Source organism: Pelophylax lessonae, assembly GCF_965119305.1.
Source record: "Pelophylax lessonae genome assembly, chromosome: 5".
In the NCBI taxonomy this organism is placed as follows: domain Eukaryota; kingdom Metazoa; phylum Chordata; class Amphibia; order Anura; family Ranidae; genus Pelophylax; species Pelophylax lessonae.
This window is the reverse complement of record NC_138772.1, coordinates 490,746,379-490,766,233: the sequence shown is the minus strand read 5'-3', so window position 1 is coordinate 490,766,233 and position 19,855 is coordinate 490,746,379. Positions and strand designations below refer to the sequence as shown.

General features: G+C 41.1%; 1 protein-coding gene across 39 annotated transcripts in view; it reads right to left on the bottom strand.

The window, feature by feature from the left end:
• Positions 1–19,855, bottom strand: part of RIMS2 (regulating synaptic membrane exocytosis 2) — a gene marked incomplete at its 5' end in the record, with an annotated part of 943,810 nt that overhangs the window by 364,936 nt on the left and 559,019 nt on the right. For all 39 annotated transcript variants that reach the window (XM_082257909.1, XM_082257877.1, XM_082257910.1 and 36 more), the window contains 2 exons: positions 4,452–4,551; positions 14,457–14,576. In XM_082257909.1, the coding sequence (XP_082114035.1) occupies positions 4,452–4,551; positions 14,457–14,576 (220 nt within the window). The remainder of the gene's footprint in view (positions 1–4,451; positions 4,552–14,456; positions 14,577–19,855) is intronic.

Genomic DNA, 19,855 nt, shown 5'->3' with positions numbered 1-19,855 from the left:
GAAAATAAGAAAAACTTTTTTTTTTTTTCAAAATTTTTTGTCTTTATTCTTTTTTTTTTTGTAAAAAATAAAAAACCCAGAGATGATTACATACCACCAAAAGAAAGCTCTATTTGTGTGAAAAAAATGATAAAAATTTCATATGGGTACAGTGTAGCATGACCGCGCAATTGTCATTCAAAGTGTGACAGCGCTGAAAGCTGAAAATTGGCCTGGATGGGAAGGGTGTTTAAGTGCACAGAAGGCAAGTGGTTAAAATAACTAAAAAGAGATGTGTTCATTTGAAGGTTGGCACTCTAGTGATGTCCCTCATAGTATTACCAAACCTTTGTCATCCTTCTTCCAAAAAAGCTCTCTCTTGCCTCAAAGTTCCTTCTCACTCCAGAAAACCTCAGACATTTGTGAGCTGTGTTCCTTGCTTGTCCAAACCTTGCTAGCTTTGCAAGCCATCTTCCTGATGAAACCTTATCACTCTTCTTTGAACTTTAGTTACCTGCCAGTAACCCTCAGATGACTTTCTAAGGCCTCTTCTAAATCTCAGTCTTCCATCAAACATTCTTCTTACCCCTCCTCAAAATGTCGTCACCTTTCTCCCACATCTGTCTCACTCTTCTGAACCGTGGAGTTCCTAATAATTTAACCCCACTTCACTATAGCATTACCTAGTTATACTCTATTGTTATCCATATAAGCCATAAAGCGGAGTTCCACCCAGTGAACTTTTTTTTTAAATAAAAATACCCCCGGGACAGTCAGGACTAGTGCTTTCCACAATGGCTAGCCTCTGATCTGTCCCGGGTTACATTTACCTGAAAGAAGAAATACTTACCTTGAAAATGTCTTCTCCAGCGCTGCCATCTCAGGTGTGGGCAGCTTGAAGTCAGCGCGATCCTCTTCTGTGTCCTCTTCCGTCTTCTTCGGTCCCACGATGCACTGCACCGGCCCCACCATCACTTCCGGTGCCGCAGTGTCATCTCTGCACAGCTTCTGGGCATGCCCAGAAGCTGTTTAGCAAGGTATGACGGCGCCAGCACCGGAACTGACATTGGGGCCGGTGCAGGCGCATTGATTCCTGGGATCGATGACGTTCAGCTCCCAGGAATCATTGCAAAGCCAGGAAATGACGAATCGCCGTGGCCACCGAGGGGAGGAAGAGGAAGTAAGGTAAGTATATTTTCTTCTAAACCAGGTAAGTAAAAAAAAAAATTGCGATTATCCATTTGTTTTTCAGGTGACCCGGAGCGAGAAGATGGAGGTAAGTATAATTTTAGGGTGGAACTCCACTTTAACAGCCAATTGAATAATAAGCCAATAATGGACTGAGGATGGCCAAGAATCCGTACACAGCTCTATGCAGCTTGAAATAATATTAGGATATATCTGCACTGTAAACCATTAGTTTTAGGTACAAGCTTGGTTCAAGGGCATAACAGAATGATGCATGGCTCTGGCCACTATTACAAATAGGAATTAAAAAAACATATTTCTTTAGATATACGATGGAAGTGGGACATGCAGCTGCAGAAAATAAAAAAGGAAACTGCTTAAACGTAAAAAAAAAAAAAGAACTTTCAACTCCCAAGGAATGGCCTGGAACAACTTATGAAATCACTGAAATGTCCACCAGCCTTTCTAATGTCATCAACATTTTTATTTTACTATCCTTTCGTACACAATGCCCACAGAGAGCCAGTGGATATATTAAGCTGTGTAGTACCTTACTGTAAGAATTGTGAAGTAAATTAGCAGCATAAATCATTACTGCAGATATAAAAGCCACAATTTTTGAAAATGACATAATACCAGCAAAGGGCACTAATGTGATTTATTTATACTGATGTACGTACATTTCAACCCTCAACTCAAGACACCACAGACCTCCCGAGACTGGCGCCACATGCAGCAATGACGTGAGTGGCTCTTTAGTGACTTGATCCACAGCACAACTGAGTCATGCCCTGATGTCCTGTTATATCTGCTTCCAGTTTACTAATGATATGACATTCATGGAGTGTCATCCAACACCCTACTAAGAAAGAAGCTTACACGGTTAACGTCTAACCATTATCTTTTGGCTTACTGTGAAGTTAGTACTCTATTTCAATATTTTTTTTTAGTATTTTCATACCTTTGATAATTTTAGCTAACAGAAAGGGCTTTCATTTTTATTGATACATTTCATTGATACTTAAGTCTAGTTTTTGTTCTTTTTGTTAAAAATAACAAAAATGTTATACTTACCTGCCCTGTGTAATGGTTTTGCACAAGCAGCCCTGATCCTCCTCTTCTCAGGTCCCTCTTCAGTGCTCTTGGCCACTCCCACCTGTTGGGTGCCCCCACAGCAAGCAGATTTCTATGGGGGGCACCCGATCTGCAGCTCCTTGTCCATTCAGACACGGAGCTGTGGCCCGGCCCCACCCGCCCCCTTATTGGATCGCTGACTTTGATTGACAGCAGCAGGAGCCAACAGCGCTTTGCTGTTGTCTCAAAATAAAGAGGGTGGAGGGGTTTGGACAGCCAAGTCTCTCTTGCAACATCACTGGATGGAGATGAGCTCAGATAAGTATTAGGGGGGCTGCTGCACACAGGTTTTTTATTCCAATGCAAAGAATGTATTAAGATAAAAAAAAAACCTTCTGCCTTTACAACTACCTTAAACCCACTATCAAGGTCGACTTTGTAGTGCTGTTTCTGGGTGTCAGTGGACCAGTAATCCAGCAATGTGAATGTCCCCATGCTTGCTGGTCCTTGGTGATCTCCTTGTGCTGATGTCATCACCTGTAGACTTTCTTCTGGGTCCTAAGAGGACCCTGGTGTGCGGGCATGCAGGAGGTGACATGGACACCCAATTTCCCACCTCCTATGCACAGAAGAAGGAAGCTAAAAAATATAGCCCTTGGTTTCCTAAATAAAGAGTGATTAAAGTGGTTTTAAAGGTTGAAGGTTTTTAAAATGCATGAGGGTAAAAACATTCAGTATGCAGCTCCCCCCGGAGCCACCCCCCCCAATACTTACCCGAGTGACTTGCTATAGGGGCACCTGGAGAAGAGGAGGAGCCAGGAGCGCAGGCAGGGGACCCTAGAAGAGGAGGATCGGGGCTGCTCTGTGCAAAAAATAAATAAATAAATTTAGCCGCCCCCGTCACCGTTAGCTCGCGCACAAAAAAAAACATATACGGAAGTCGAGCCGCGAATGAAATCGCTGTTCAAACCACACATGTGAGGTATCGCTGCAAAAGCCAGAGCGTGAGCAATAGTTTAAAAAAAAGAGCTACACTCTAACTCTAAACTGGTAACCTTTAAAAAATTTTAACGCGTCGCCTATTGAGATTTCTATTGAACGTAGTTTGTCGCCATTCCACGGGTGTGCGCAATTTTAAACCGTAACATGTTGGGTATCTATTTACTCAGCGTGACATCATCTTTCACAATATATAAAAAAAAATGGGCTAACTTTACTGTTTCGTTTTTTTTAAATGCAGTGATTTTTCCAAAAAAATGGCGTTTTAAAGACCGCTGCGCAAATACCGCGTGACAAAAATATTGCAATGACCGCCATTTTATTCTCCAGAGTCTTTGCTAAAAAAATATATATAATGTTTGGGAGTTCTAAGTAGTTTTCTAGGAAAAAATACTATTTTAACTTGTAAACAAAAAGTGTCAGAAATAGGCCTGGGGCTTAAGTGGTTAAAGTGTATGTCAAGGCAAAAAAAAGTACATCTCTCCAATACATGCACATTTTCACACGTTTTATCCCTTTAATGACCCTGCAGGTTCAGTAAAATACCTGTTGATCTGCCAGAAATGCACTGAGCTCTTAGGCCCACTTGTGGGTTGACAACATTTTTTACTGAGTGGTGTCAACCCTGCCCAGTGTCTTTTGTCATACTACTCAACCACTCCCACTCTCAAATCTCTGCAACACATAAATGCTAATTGTTTTGAAGTCCAATAAAAAAACTAGGAAGGCTAAATAAACTTTTTGAGATAACACAGAAAAGGTGCAAAGGACACAGGACAGCTCCAAATATTTGACAAGATCATCAGGTTTTTTACATGTTTTAACATATATATGGTAATGCAATGTTCATAACAGCAGGAAACCCTATTGGCAGTGCAATGTCAAACAAGTTATAAATACAGTTGCAGCTACAAATGAGGACACTCTGGGGTTGATTTACTAAAGACAAATAGACTGTGAACTGTGCAAGTTCAGTTGCTCCACAGCTTAGTAAAAATGGGGAAGCTCTGCTGACTTCCATCAGCCAATCCTATGCAAGCAAAAATGCTGTTCTTTTATTTTCATTGCATGTGATTGGATACATTTTTGTAAAGTGAAGCTTAACCTCATTTACTAAGCTCTGGAGCAACTGCACTTGCAAAGTGAACAGTCTGTTTGTCTTTAGTATATCAACCACTTTATCAGACACAGTGAAGAAAGAACAGACATACCTGGTCGCAGCCGCCCAACAGTGTCTGCTAGGCTTCCCTTCTTCACTTTGGTGATATAAGCACAGAGATGACCAGTCTCTGACATTTTGCCTCCAACAACCTGCAATAAGAGACAAAATATAAAATGCTGGTTAAATAAAGGTGTCTATTTAAGTTGCCTATACTTAAATGACTATAAGAACTGAATAAAGCATAGCAGTATAAGCTACAATGGGTATAGAAAATAATCCACCCCCCCCCCCTCCCCACTTTAAAATAATCACATTTTGCTGCCTGTAATGAACAGACACAGTTTTTGTTTTAGTCAGCTGTATTTAGTGCAACTTATAACATCCAAGTGAAAGATATAACACCAACATGTCAGAGAAAAATAAAAAACTGAGTTGGAGAAAGGATCGTCCCCTCCTAAAAGTGACTTGTAAACTCAGTCAGGTGTAGCTAACAACCTTCTCAATGGCATACACAGCCATTTGACTTTCACCTCAGCTGTGGTCATTTTGATTAGCTTAGCATGAAAATAGCTTTCCTGGAGCATTTAAGTACTTGGTAGTGCAACTGAAGCAAACAATCAACTATGGGTGGCAAGGCACTGTCAAAAGATCTCCAGGATAAAGTTGTGGACAGACACAAGTCAAGAGATGGATACAAAAAAAATGTCAAAGGCATTAACAATGCTAAGAAGCACAGTGAAGTTTATTATTAAGAAGTAGAAGGTATTTAGTACAACGCAGACCCTCCCTGGATCAGGACGTCGCTCCAAACTTGATGATAGAACCAGGAGGAAACTGGTCAGAGAAGCTACCAAGAAGCCTACAGCAACTCTGAAGCAGTTGCAGGAATTTATGACAAAAAGTGGTCATTGTGTGCATGTGACAACCATATCACAAATTCTCCACAAATGTGGCTTGTATGGGAGGGTTGCAAGAAAAAAGTCACTCCTCAAGAAAGGTCACATGCAGTCCCCACTGAGCTTTACCAAAACGCACCTTGAAGATTCTGGGACCACATGTAAAAAGGTGTTCTGGTCAGATGAGATTAAATTGAATTATTTGGCCTTAACACCTAACGATATGTCTGGCGGTAATCCAATAGAGCTCACCATTCAAATAACACCATTCCTACAGTAAGCATGGAGGTGGTAATATCCTGTTATGGGAGTGTTTCTCTCCAGCAGGGACTAAAACACTTGTTAGGATAGAAGGAAAAATATATGGGTGAAAAATACTGTCAATTGTACTGTCAATTTCTTGAGGAAAATCTGCTGTCCAGAAAACTGTCCAAAAAATTACCACACAGTGGTTGAAGGAGAAAAAGTTGAATGACCTTGCATTGTTTAGTCAGAGCCCAGACTTAAACCCCATTGAAAATCTGTGAAATGACTTGAAGACTGCAGTCCACAAATGGTCACCATCAAATTTAACTGAACCTTAGCAGTTCTGCAAAGAAGAGTTGGCAAATATTGCAAAATCTAGATGTGCAAAGTTAGTAGAGACATCCAACAGACTAAAGGCTGTAATTAAAGCAAAAGGTGGTTCAACAAAATACTGACATAAGGGGGTGATCCGTTTTCCAATTCAATGATTCTGTTTTTGATTTTTTTTTTTTACATGTTGGTGTTATATCTTTCACTTGGATGTCATAAGTTACATAGTTACATAGTTAGCGAGGTTGAAAAAAGACACCGGTCTATCCAGTTCAACCTATGATGAGTGTGTGTGTGTGCTGTCAATAGTACATCGTAACCACCGTATCGTGGTTAAGGTGACCATCTAATAGCTTTTTGAAACTATCGATGCTCCCTGGTGATACCACTGCTTGTGGAAGAGAGTTTCACATCCTTACTGCTCTGACGGTAAAGAACTCTTCACGCAGTTTATGGTTAAACCGCTTCTCTTCTAATTTTAGTTAATGGCTGCGTGTCCTTTTATATTCCCCTTCATTGACTAGTTTGTTCCCTATGCTAGGGTCGCCAGTACAGTATTTGTACATTGATATCATATCCCCTCTCAAGCGTCTCCTCTCCAGAGAGAATAAGTTCAATGCTTGTAGTCTTTCCTCATAGCTGAAGTCCTTTATTCCCTTTATTAGCTGTGTTGCCCTTCTCTGGACTCTCTCCAGTTCCAGCACAGCCTTCCTGAGGACTGGTGCCAAGAACTGGACGGCATATTTAAGATGCAGCTGGATCAAAGTCTTCTAGAGTGGAAGAATTATCGTTTTATCTCTGGAGTGATTCCCCTTTTTTATACATGCCAGTATTCTGTTGGCTTTGCTTGCAGTAGCTTGACATTGCATGCCATTGTTAAGCATTGCTAAGCTTGTCTTCTACTAGGACCCCCCGTTTATTTTCTATCTTAGATTCCCCCAAAGGCTCTCCCCCTAGTGAGTAACTTGCGTTCATATTTCTGGCACCCAAATGCATTACATTACATTGTCCAACATTAAACCTCATTTGCCATGTAGATGCCCACCCCATTATTTTGTTCAGGTCTTCTTGTAAGGTTTCCAAATCCTGCGCAGAAGTTATTGCCCTGCCTATCTTTGTATCATCCGCAAATACTGAGATTGAACTGTCTATCCCATCTTCTTGATTGTTTATGAATAAATTAAACAGGATTGGTCCCAGGACAGATTCTTGGGGGACCCCACTTTCCACACCAGACCATTTCGAGTACTCCCCATTTATCACCACCCTTGGACTCACCCCTGAAGCCAGTTTTTAATCCAGGTGCTCACCCTATGGTCCATACCTATGTACCTTAGTTTGTACAGTAAATGTTTGTGGGGAACTGTATCAAATGCCTTTGCAAAATCCAGATATACCACACCCACAGGCCTTTATCTAGATGGCTGCTCACTTCTTCATAGAATGTTAATTAATTGGTCTGGCAAGAGCGATTTTTCATGATTCTATGCGGATTACTGCTAATGATACAGTTTTCATTACTAAAGTCTTGTATATAGTTCCTTATCATCCCCTCCAATAGCTTGCAAACTATTGATCTTAGGCTAACTGGCCTGTAGTTCCCAGGGATATATCTCGGCCCTTTTCTTTTTAAAATAATGGTACCACATTGACTTTTCTTCAATCAGCTGGTACCATTCCTGTCAGACTATCCATAAAAATTAGGAACAATGGTCTTGCTATCACCTGTTCCTCAAGGACCCGCGGTGTAGGCCATCTGGCCCCGGTGACTTATTTATGTTAAGTTTTTCAAGTCTAGTTCTGAGTCTGTGTTCTGTTAACAATGAGGGTGCTTCTTGTGATGTTATATTAACTTTAACTTTACAGTCTGGGTTACTGTATCCCCCCAATTCTTTTGTGAAGACTGAGGAGAAGAATTTATTTAGAACCTTTGCACACTCTCTGTCCTTTATAGCCAAATTCCCTTCATCATCCTTTATGGGGCCAATATGTTCTGGCCTCACTTTCTTACTATTTATATACTTAAAGAATTTCTTGTTTTTTTTTTTTTACTCTCTTCCGCTAAGTGCCTTTCGTGTTCTATCTTAGCCGCCTTGATTGTGCTCCTGCATTTCTTATTGCATTCTTTGTAATGTTGGAATGCTGCCAATGAACCCTCAGCATTGTATTTTTTGAAGGCCTTTGCTTTAGTTTTTATATGCATTTTTACGTTTGAGTTTAGCCACCCAGGGTTTATTTTATTTCCCGTTGGAATGCACTGGCCAATACCTTTAGTATGTCCTTAAAGCACTCCTATTTTTCCTTAGTGTTCTTTGTTCTCAGGAAATTTGCACTAGTAAATTATGTATGAGTAAATACAGCTGGATAAAACAAAAACTATATAGGTCTTCATTTTAGGCTACAAAGCAACAAAATGTGATTATTTTAAAGGGGGTGATTATTTTCTTTGCATTTTAGGCATACATATTTAAATACCTGTTCCTTTTTTCCTCTATAACAGAATAACAGCACTGTGCAATCTATTGAAACCTGACGGACTCCTAGAGCCTTGGTGAGGCTCTGTGTCTTTCACATATATTTTCAAATGTGTGCAACTAATCCCTGTTTTTACCATAAACATGTTATATAGGGCTAATTTGTTTGTTTTTTTGCTGGGAAATTTTCTGTGGCTTGTAATGTGCAAAGCCCATCCATGTGCACCTTACTACAAAGGCTAGTTATAGATTGGGGTTGTTACCACTTCTCTGCACAGCTTGTCTGCTGAATTTGGCGTGGGGATACATTGGATGCCTTTAAGGAGGAGTGGGCTCCCTCCAGACAAACCTGCCCTTTAGGCCCCCTTTCACACTGGTGATCCGATCAGGTCTGCCTGTTAGGTATTCAGGTGGACCTGATCGGAAGGTCCATGCATTCCTATGGACAGGCAGGTATAATCGGATTTGTGTCTATTTACACCCACCGAAATCTGGGTCTGTTCCAGTCCGCTAAAAAAAAGGGAAGAGAATCTGCACTTTTCTGTTTAGGCAGATCAGAAATTATTAATTATAGAACCACAGTACACAGAGGAGCCTTGGCGAGGCACTGTGGCTTTTACATATACATGCAAATGTGTGCAAGTAAACCCTCTGTTTTTAACATGAACTTTTAGGCAGGCCATAGATTATATGGAAAATCCCTTGATGAGCTATTGTAATCTCCCGGCAGGGAAGGGGGGGGGGGGCACAGGGAGCCTTCTCGTCTGGGAGAACACAATGATTATTACTAGTTGTCTAGTTGCAATTATTGCCTCTGGCAATAATTGCAAGCTAAAAATCCAGCATGCTGGTTGTACCCAAGTCAATCGATGGATCAAACTGGGTACAATCAGTCTGCACATAGATGGGTTGAATCTTAGCCGATCTATCACTTTTTTTTTGCTGTCTGGCTGGTAAGTGTGCTGTGAACCTTTCTGTTATTTGTAATGTCGCAGTGCCTAAACCCCAATATTATTTTAGTATGTGCTTTGCAATGTGTTATAGGGAAATAAACAATTTTGACAATTGTAGTATTTGAAAAAAAAAACTTTTTAAAACGAATACATGGTCTTAGTTTTGTTTTTTCCTTCACATTTGCATTGAGTTGATAGGACAGCTCTATGAAGAGGCTGAATACCCCAAAGATATATGAGGTATAGGCTATGGCAGGTTTGTGCACGCGTTGTGGGATTTAGCGATATAACCAATGCAGAGTATTTCAGAAGGGAAAATGAATTTAGAACAAGAGGTCGTGATGTGAAGCTGCGGCGGCTGCCGGATACTTGAGGACATTCCACTTTACAGCAGGAAAGCTGGATTTAAGAGATACCCTATCCGCACATGATATAGTAGCCTATGGAATAAAAGAACTAAAAAAAAATCCCGGGGAGACGCAGGAGGCTGTTATGAATAGAAGCAAAGATCAAATAGCAGAAGGTCTGCAGTTTTGCAACAAAGGGGAAAATTGGCAGATTGCATGTGCCAAGCGCTGCTTTTATGTCTTCAAATGCTGTGCTTCTAGGTGTTAAATTATTTCTGAGACGACTGACATATTCATTTGTATGGCTCGGGGAGGCGGACGCGTCTGTCTTAGAACGTGTACTTTGGGCTAAAGAAATTCAGTGTGAAGAGAATACCCCGGAAGTCGTATTTGCTGTGCCAGCCAAGATCTGGAGGTGCTACACACTGAGAATGCAAAATGCCGAGCCTGACAGACACAATGCTTGTTCACAGCTAAGGAATACCGCTTTTATTACTGTCGGCATGATTAACCCTCTCGTGCCCGTCAGGGAGAGATCAGTTGTATAGGACGAGAGGCTGCAATCCTATTAACTGTACACAGACCTCAAGGGGACAAGGCACCTTTGCTACAACCATCTCAGAACCATCTTAAAATATATCAGCTAATTGACAACTATGGCGGCTGCCACTGGTCATCTTCTTCTATAAAAGCTAGCTGTCTGACTGTGTCTGTCTTCCATATTTCTGTGCCACAAACATGGAATAATCATGCACACTTCAATCTAACTGCACCGCTCCAGGCTCCTCTCCTCTCACCAGCCCCCAAAGCCAATCTGGGAGCTCTTTCTATTTTCCTCACTTAAGGCAGCCATGCAAACAAAGCCACACCATATATTCTGGCTTTGAAGAAAATGTAATTGTTTAGAGGTGCACACAATCTTAGAATCTTTATGCTCAAATGGAATCTGTTATTTTTCTCATTTAGAGCCCACCCCCTATCATTCCCCACACGACCAAAGCTCAACCTCACCACATTACCAAACCACCATTTGGGAAGCATTTTCCCTTAATCCTGAAGATACAGTTCTAAAACCACAGCTTTTCTAAAAAAAAAAAATCAGCATGTTGAGTTTGAGGCTGGGGACGCCACATATAAACTGATTAAACAGTGTTTGAGATAAGTCATTTCCGGTCAGCTGGAATGCAGGTGGAGCGCAAACCGGCGATTCCTATACAATACATGCTAATCCCTGTCTTCTTTGATGTAAGTGCAATACAACCTTCTTTTTTAAATAAATGATTTAAAATACTGCACCATGAGAGTGTTCTTTCCTCTCCCTTTCTATATGGCAACACTGGAGCTTTAAATACACTATTTATATACATATTGATTGGATGACAGCAGCGGTTTGAATTCATTTCTGTGACCTCATGTATGACATCTTGGATTTTCCCATAAGCGCAATTTGACTTCTTATAAATAGGGGTCAATTAGGTCTGGTGAGTGTATAGTGCATGGGTGTCCAACCTTTTGGCTTCTCTGGGCCACATTGAGTGTAGAGAAATTTTCTCGGGCCGCATATAAAATATATACTATTAGTTAAGGTATATAAGTAATAAAACGCCGACGCGCCACCTTCCCATTCTGCAGCGCCCCCCCCCCCCCAGCACTAATTTAACACAACTAGTGGATGATCCCCTCCGAGGCAGCCTCTGTGGCTGTGCCCCCGACTCAACTCCCTTCCTCCCCAGAAGAAAAAAAAATGTCAGGGGGCAGTGGGCCACATTTCCTGTGGTTCCGGGCCGCATGCGGCCCCCCGGCCACAGGTTGGACATGCCTGGTATAGTGCATCTGCATGCTGGTGGAGAGGAACCTTTCCTATACTCACTGAGGATGTTATTTACGTGTGGGATTATATATGGACTTCACAATTTTGTATGTATTTTCTATAATTTAAATGAAGATGTATTTATTTTTTTCTTTGTCCATTCACTATTGTTTATTCACTATGGTGATATGTATTTATGATATAAGAGCGTGGTTTCTTTGTTTCTTTTCATGGTATAGGTGTTTTTTACACTTTACAACATACGGCTCTTTATTGTAGTTTATTTGTTTTTTGGTTATTGATTTGCGCGGGTTTAGAAACTATTGGGTTCCTATATTTTATTTTAACCCGTAAGGAATATCTCACCAAAAATGAAATTTCTGTTGCAGAGGATGCCTAAAGTTTGATTTGTATCTTAGTGCAGACTGCTGGGAAAATCAATGAGCCAATCACATAATCAGGAATTTCATTTTGTGGAGGTGTTCTGCTTGCTGATTTTTTTTTTTTTTTTACCACAAAAGTGGAGATACACTTTAAGAATCCAACCCAGACAGCATATTAAGATTGATTGGTTCTCCTTAGATCGTTCCATAGATGAGTTAGCACATGTACTAACCCATGAGACTTTCCTATAAGCACCAAATTTAAACATTATACATTCATTGATATCTCCCCCCCCCCCTTCCCCCTCGCTTCAACGTATGCTGAAAAAGAGTAGTTTGCCATTTTCCAGGGAATTAATGAGATTTATTTGTTCATGATGCAAAATGGCTGTTTCCAATGTGGAGTAACAGCTTCACCTTACCGTATACCGTTTACCTTGCCGTATAGCAATTCAAACAGGGACATCTTTTTACTGTTTCAAGTATCAGATCTCTTTTCCCCTGACCTTGTTCTGTCTTAATTAAGTCATATTTCAATTAAATGTTGTTCTTTTCCAATTAGACATTCCAGCAAATTGTAGAAAGCCGATTAGTATAGCTCAGAATGAATTGTGCTAATAATCCATAGTTTCAGTATTTTATTGAACACTAAGCTGTACCTGAAAAGCAGCCAATCTGTGTTACCAGGAGAAAAAAAGGCTGGAGATTTGTTTATGGCCTATATGCCATGTTCACTAAATAAATGCTAAGATGGTGCAAATGTGTTTTCCATGCATCATAAAAACAAAACCAATTTATTCAATTCATCTATACATGCAAATAGGTGGGTCAAATCAATCAAAGAGGGAGATCAAATGAGATTCCAGGCCTGACAAATGCGAGCTTTCCCAAGCAAGTAAAATAAATAAATAAAAATGTGTGTCTTTAACCCTTTTGCTGCCAGATCCATATGGCGCACAGACCTACAGCATTGCTTCCAGTTGGTCAGGTCCGTATACTGTACGGACCTGGCATTCCTCCTTCTGATATAAGCTCACCTAAATGTGATCCCCCCCCCCCCCGGCTCATGTTTACCAGCCCCCTTCCTTTTCTAAAGGAACACAATAAGCAACTGGTACTGATCGCTCCTGTGTTCACACACCACTGAAGCATAGTAAACAGTGAAAAGGGTTTAAGAGGAACTTCAGCATTAAAAAAATAAAAATGTCTGGCCAGCACCTAATGCAATACTCACCTCCACTTAAGTGCTGTCCCCTGAAGACTCACAGCTCCTGACATCTAGTACTGGTCCTCTTTCAGGTTTAATGACAGCGAAATTGAATGTGTCACCACATTGGCCTGGGCTCACAGTAGAGTACTGCAAGACTGTCCATTACCAACGCAGGAAGAAGAAAACCCAAGACATCATATGACTGGCCAAAAGACTACTGTATTTTAGATATTCAAGAAGTATATAAGCTGCACTACCTCTAATATGTGCCTTTCCACACTAGTGAGAAATCAAAATGGGAAAGCTGCTACTATACAAAAAAATCCCCTGTAGTGAAATCACTATTGAAATGCAATAATCAAGGTGCAAACAGTGCTCAAAATATAATAAAGTGCTGTCAGTTCCGCTTCCACCAGGTGGAACGCACCCTGGCTTCGTTACACATTTGGAGACACGGAGTGGCTATGATATAATACATATTGCCAGCAGATAATTCCTGGTGTCGGGGGAGGATTGTTACTGGGGATCTTAAATAAACAGCGTTATGCGATGATATCCTTTCTGAATATGGTGGTACGGATGGTGAACCGCAACGAGGGATTGACCATACATACTAAGCATGTTTTGACCTACCTCAGTGTAAACATAGGAGGTCAACAACTCATGGTGAGTTTGGTCCTAGGAGGGCACTGGAGTGGTGACAGGACACAAAGATTGCGGTTTTTGCACAAGGCACAGCACTTTGCTTTGGCTAAAGAAAGAGGAGCACCTTTTTCTCAACACTTATTGCACTTTAAGGAACTGACAGCAGTTTATTATATTTTGAGCACTGTTTGCGCCTTGATGATTGCATTTCAATAATTATTTCACTATAGGGAATAGTGCAGCTATTTTCACAATTTTTTTCATGGATTTTAGATATGTATGAGGGGTATATAAAAATAGATGGGGGGAGAGGAGACAGGATCTTAAGTGCCCATCCAGCTGTGGGTCGAGCAAGTGCTGGGACCCCTCCCACTGTCACACAGCCCTGGACATGGCTCATCATCTGCCCACTGCAAGTAAAACATTTTCAGTAAAGTTTTTGAGCCTTCCCGTTAATTAAACTGTCAGCAGGGACTGAAAGCAAGCACTTACAGTTGTCTAAGCACATAATAGCTACTTAGCTACTTAGGTATTGCGGAAGTTCCAAAATCTAAAGCAAATCTTGCTTTTTGACCCCGCTTTTTTGTATTGACACACTTTACACTTATGCAGTTTTAAAAATCAGGTTTGCTGCATTTATTGCAGTTTTAACATTGTGCATCTTTTAAAGAAATCAAAAGTACCACATCTAAAATGCAGACAACACAAATTCTAATCATGACCCCAAGATCCTCCTCTATCCACAAAAGCCAACACTCACCTTTAGACCAAGCATAGCTCCAGAATCTCGAGGCACGCTGCCATCTTTTAACCGCTTATTCAATAAGATGCGGCCAATTAATCGGTCGCCATCTTTGGACGCTTGCCACGTAACAGGGTGCTGATTTGTGTAGAGAGAAACACGAGAAAAATATGTTAGAGCATGTTTTCAACAGTACAACAGTAACAGATTTGTAGCCTTAAAGAACACCTGTAGTACAGAAGAAACCAAAAAGCTGCAAAGGAGGCAGATAGGAAAAATAGGAATTGCCTTTCCTTTTTAAAAAAAACTATAATGTATTTAGGGTAGCTTGGAAGAGTATTTTAAACCTCAACCCACCTTCCTAATGCCCCGTACACACGTTCAGATAATCGGACGACTTATCGTTCGCATTTTGTTGCATGATACTAACATCGAATTCAACAATGCGTACGAACCGTATGATTTTTGTCGTACGATTCGGGAAAAGCTTCCTGGTTGCTTAGCTATGTATCAGATGGTGCAAAACAAAAACAATGGCAGCCAGGCTTTTTCCGTGCTATTTTATTGTTTCTGAGCATGCGCGGTGTTTGTCAATCGATTTTTAGCGGACGCATAGTGTACTGATGAAACGATTGTCGTTAGCAGGGCTATCGTACGACAGAAGTTTTCCTGTTTGTCCCTTCGGATTTTGTTGGACCAACTGTTGTGATCGGCTGTCGAAAGCTGTGTACTAACGATCAGATTATCGTGTGATCAGGTCGAAAGCGAGTTTTATCGCACGATTATCGGAACGTGTGTACGGGGCATAAGTCCCACTGCTAATAAGCAAAGCAAAGCCACTCATGGCAAGGTCTTGACGTTTTTAAATGTAGCTGCTAAGAGGTTATGTTGTTGCAAAGTTTGGCCCTATAGTGATATTTTAATAAGGTGAGCAGCAGTTTAACCTGTTACACTAAACTCTCCTACAACCCCCTGGAGCCTATTCTGCCTTGATAACAAAGGCACCTAACTACAGTGTCTACATTTTCTACCAGACACTTTTACTTGTTTAATATACTGTAAAGGGACAATACCTTTGGTAAAAAAAAAAACAAGACAAATATAGCTAAAGACATTCTGAAGGATCCTAAACCTCACCTTGGTTCCAAGGAGCATTATGTTACTTTTAGAGTCAGGGAACCTACAATGTCTCTCATTAACTGCTGACATGTTCAGTAACTTAGGAGGTGCACAGTATCAACTGCTAGAGGGTAGGGGATACTATGGTACTCTGCTATGACCCAAAACATTTCATAGACCTTCTCACAGGTCATTGCTTACCCAGAAAAGCCAAATAAACTAGAAGTGACTCCAAAAACCTACTCTGCCTACAAGATAAGCGCAAGGGAGGTTCTCTGCAGGGTCCTGTGCTCCCAAAACTGCCTATAATGGATGGGTGATATAAGAAACCCCCCAATGGGCCTAAATACAGATCTTTTTCTAAAGGCCTATAGAGATTTTTTAAATACAGGTGTACTTTTAGGCTGGCAGGGAACTAGACAATCAATGTTTTCCATAAAAGCTTATACAAAGCCTAATTATTTTCTATAGGAACACTAGAAATAGGCTACATTGATGAAGCTTTACACAAGGAGAAGGATCTTTATTTTCAGCCAAATCAATTGGAGTCTGCAATAAAATTCAGAAAATAAATGTAGTTAAAAAAAAAAAAGATCCTTACCCTGGTGTGTTATCTTTGTGAATTGAGCCTAAATCCAGCATTAATGAGAGTCAGTTAATTAAAGAATACGAAAGTGAGTAATTTATAGTTTTAGGCTTTTTTCTCATTTACTTGTAAAAATGTATTTAAAACAGAAAAGCTATTTTATTGTGCAGTGTTAATAAAAAAAGTGGCCTCTCTATTTTAATCCATGGCCCAATAGTCTAATCTGTGGCAAAATTGTTTATAACTGCCAAATATAATTTAGATGCATCTTCTTGTTTGATGCCAGTTTTAGACGTTTCTGAGTTCTACCTGTCATTCTTTACAGTTGCATTTTATCTGCAGCTGCTTTACTTCTGACTTAAAGTTTACTTCCTTCTGACCGGCACTTTACCTCCTTCACATCTACAGACGGCCTTCTGCTGACCTTCTTCAGGTGAGCAGTTGACCTACTTCAGACCAGCATTTGACCTCCTTCAGACCAACAGTTGACTTCCTTCTGGCCTGCAGTTGAGCTCCTTCAAACCCACAGCTGATTGCCTTCTGACCTTCCATTAAACTTCTTCAGACAAGCAGTTGACCTCCTTCAGAACAGCAGTTGACCTCCTAAGGTGCATGAAGCTGCTTCAGATTGCTTTTGCATCCCCCTTGACTTGTATGGAGGGAAACACAGTTCTAACATGAACAAAGGACCTTCAAGCATCATTGGGGTTGATTTACTAAAACTGGAGAGTGCAAAATCTGGTGAAGCTCTGCATAGAAACCAATCAGCTTCCAGGTTTTATTGTCAAAGCTTAATTGAACTAGCTGAAGTAAGAAGCCGATTGGCTACCATGCACAGCTGCACCAGATTTTGCACTCTCCAGTTTTAGTAAATCAACTCCAATGTGCATTTATGACTTAAAGATTCTACTGTAGTAAAACATTTAAATTAATCAAAAAACCTAAAAATGACCCTAGTGTCTACCTTGGAATGGTTTACTGCAACTTTAAAGATTTAAAAAGTGTATGTAGTTTGCAGATTAAGCATGGAGTACCTCAAGCTTCAAGAATATTATGGGATGTTTTACTCACTGCAAAACACTTTGCAGATGGGGGGGGATCTCTCTAATGGCACTTTTCCACTGCATGGAACCGAACGGTTCGGCTCACTTTTGTGCTTTTCCACTGCTGGTACCGCATGGTACAGTGTTGGAACGGTTCGGCGGCGCTTTTCCACTGCATGGAACCGAACAGTACGGCTCTCAAAAACAGTACCTACTCGATTGTGGTTCCAACAGGTACCATAACCATTACCATATCCCACAATCCTTTGCATGCAGTCACTACTAGCCACTGATTGGTCAGAGAATCACACCCACCCCGTTGTTATCCCACCCACTTAACTTTAGTACTACTTTAGTGGAAAAGCAAACCATACCGCACCGAACCGCTCCGACACCGTACCATGCGGTACCAGCAGTGGAAAAGAAAACCGGGCCAAGCAGGGCCGAGTAGAGCTGAGCCGGTACTTGCAGTGGAAAAGTGCCATAATGAAGAACTCCAGGTTTTACACATCCTGGGCGTGAGGAACTAAATTAACACTCACTCTGTTGCCCCAATCCAGAGGTTTTCAGCTTTAACATTTGGCAGCAGTGACATTTCTGCTCACAGTGAACTGCCCTGCAGGCAGCCAGATATAGTTGTGAGTCTTATATGATTGTGTAAGAGTTTATTTGGCAATCAGATGAATGCATTGCAGTGAGCAGTCAACAAAATCATGCCAGGTGACAAACTTTACACCTCAAGATCTCTTCATAAGGAGGGCGCCCTACCTCACCCTATGTAAAGAGATCTTCTCAACCTGGAGCTCTTCCATAACCTATCACCTAGAAGAGCGTTCTGTCAGTCTTGTCACTAGCTTTTTGGGATTTCTGTGTCACAGAAAATTCCTTAAGGCTCCGTTCCCATTTTGGCATTCCGTATTGCCGTGATTCAGGATCGCATTCAGAATCGCGTGATTCTGCCCACGATCCGGAATGCCAAGCTGTGAAGGGAGCCTTTAAGTACAAAATACAAAATGCTTGTGAAGGATTTACTGAAAAGTCAGGTGGTTTTTAATCAGACAGGCGGAGAGAAGTCCAAGAGGAGAGTACTTGCTGTGTTATGAAGTAGGTCGGCTTGGAAGGTAGTGCGGATATGCTTCCACCACATGATCTTTCCCAAATACATTTGATATGTTTAATACTGATTTATATTAAAGCTAAGTTTTTTTGTGGATTTCTTAGTGAATGTAATCATTTAGCATACTATATCCCACCCCGATAGTGTTTAGCAATAGGAGAACATGGAGGAGGAGGAGGAGGGAGGGGGTTATCATTTACTACTGTGTATATACCCACATGTATGACTCTATAGTCACATGGGCTGCACAGATAAGAAAAGGGAGGAAGTGAAGAGCTTAGAACTGGGCATGCTCAGTAGAGGACACCAGCTGGTCTACACAATCTCAGCCTGCAATGGGGGAACAAGGAAGATGGGAGGGACAGCTGAAGGCAGTTACCTAGATATATTTAACTCTACACCAAACAAATGCTTCAGTGGCTTTGTGAGTATGAATATTAAAATATATAGCATGTGATGGGAGTTTTTCATAGTCTGGGTTTAATGACACTTTAATGCTGGACAATGTCAGTAGGATCCTGGTTGCGTGATTCTTTGCTAAAAAGACATTTAGCCAATATGAATTTTTTATTTTCTCATCTATTTATCTCAGCAGGACTGTTAACAAAGCTTTATGTTAATATGTTTTCTTCACTTTTATTTTATAACCTTCAACATTTAAAGACCAATCCCATATATACACTGCTCAAAAAAATGAAAGGAACACTTTGAAAACACATCAGATCTCAACGGGGAAAAATATTATGCTGGATATCTATACTGATATGGAATGGGTATTGTATTAGGAATGAAAGGATGCCACATCGTTTAATGGAAATGAAAATTATCAACCTAGGGCTGAATTCAAAGACACCCCGAAAATCAAAGTGAAAAAATTATGCTCCAGCCTAGTCAATTTTTCTGAAATTTCATTGCAGCAACTCAGAATGGTACTCAGTAGTTTGTATGCATGCCTAACAACATCGGTGCATGCTCCTAATGAGACGACAGATGGTGTCCTGGGGTATTTCCTCCCAGATCTGGACAAGGGCATCACTGAACAGACTAAGGTGCAACCTGGCAGCGTCGGATTGACCAAAACAATAATGTTCCAGGGTGTTTATATCGGATTTAGGTCAGGCGAGCGTGGGGGGCCATTCAATAGTATTAATTCCTTCATCCTCCAAGAACTGGCTGCATACTCTCACCACATGAGGCCGGGCATTGTTGTACACCAGGAGAAACCCAGGACCCAATGCACCAGCGTTTCTAATAGTTTGGTCAGAGACATTCACACCAGTGACCTGCTGGAGGTCATTTTGTAGGGCTCTGGCAGGGCTCATCCAGTTTCTCTTTACACAAAGGATCAGATACCAGTCCTGCTGAAGGGTTAAGGACATTCTACAACCCTGTCCAGCTCTCCTAGAGTAACTGAGTGTCTTCTGGAATCTCCTCCATGCTCGAGGCTGTGCTGGGAGACACAGCAAATCTTTTTGGCAATGGCACATATTGATGTGCCATCCTTGAGGAGCTGGACTGCCTGTGCAACCTCTATAGGGTCCAGGTATTGCCT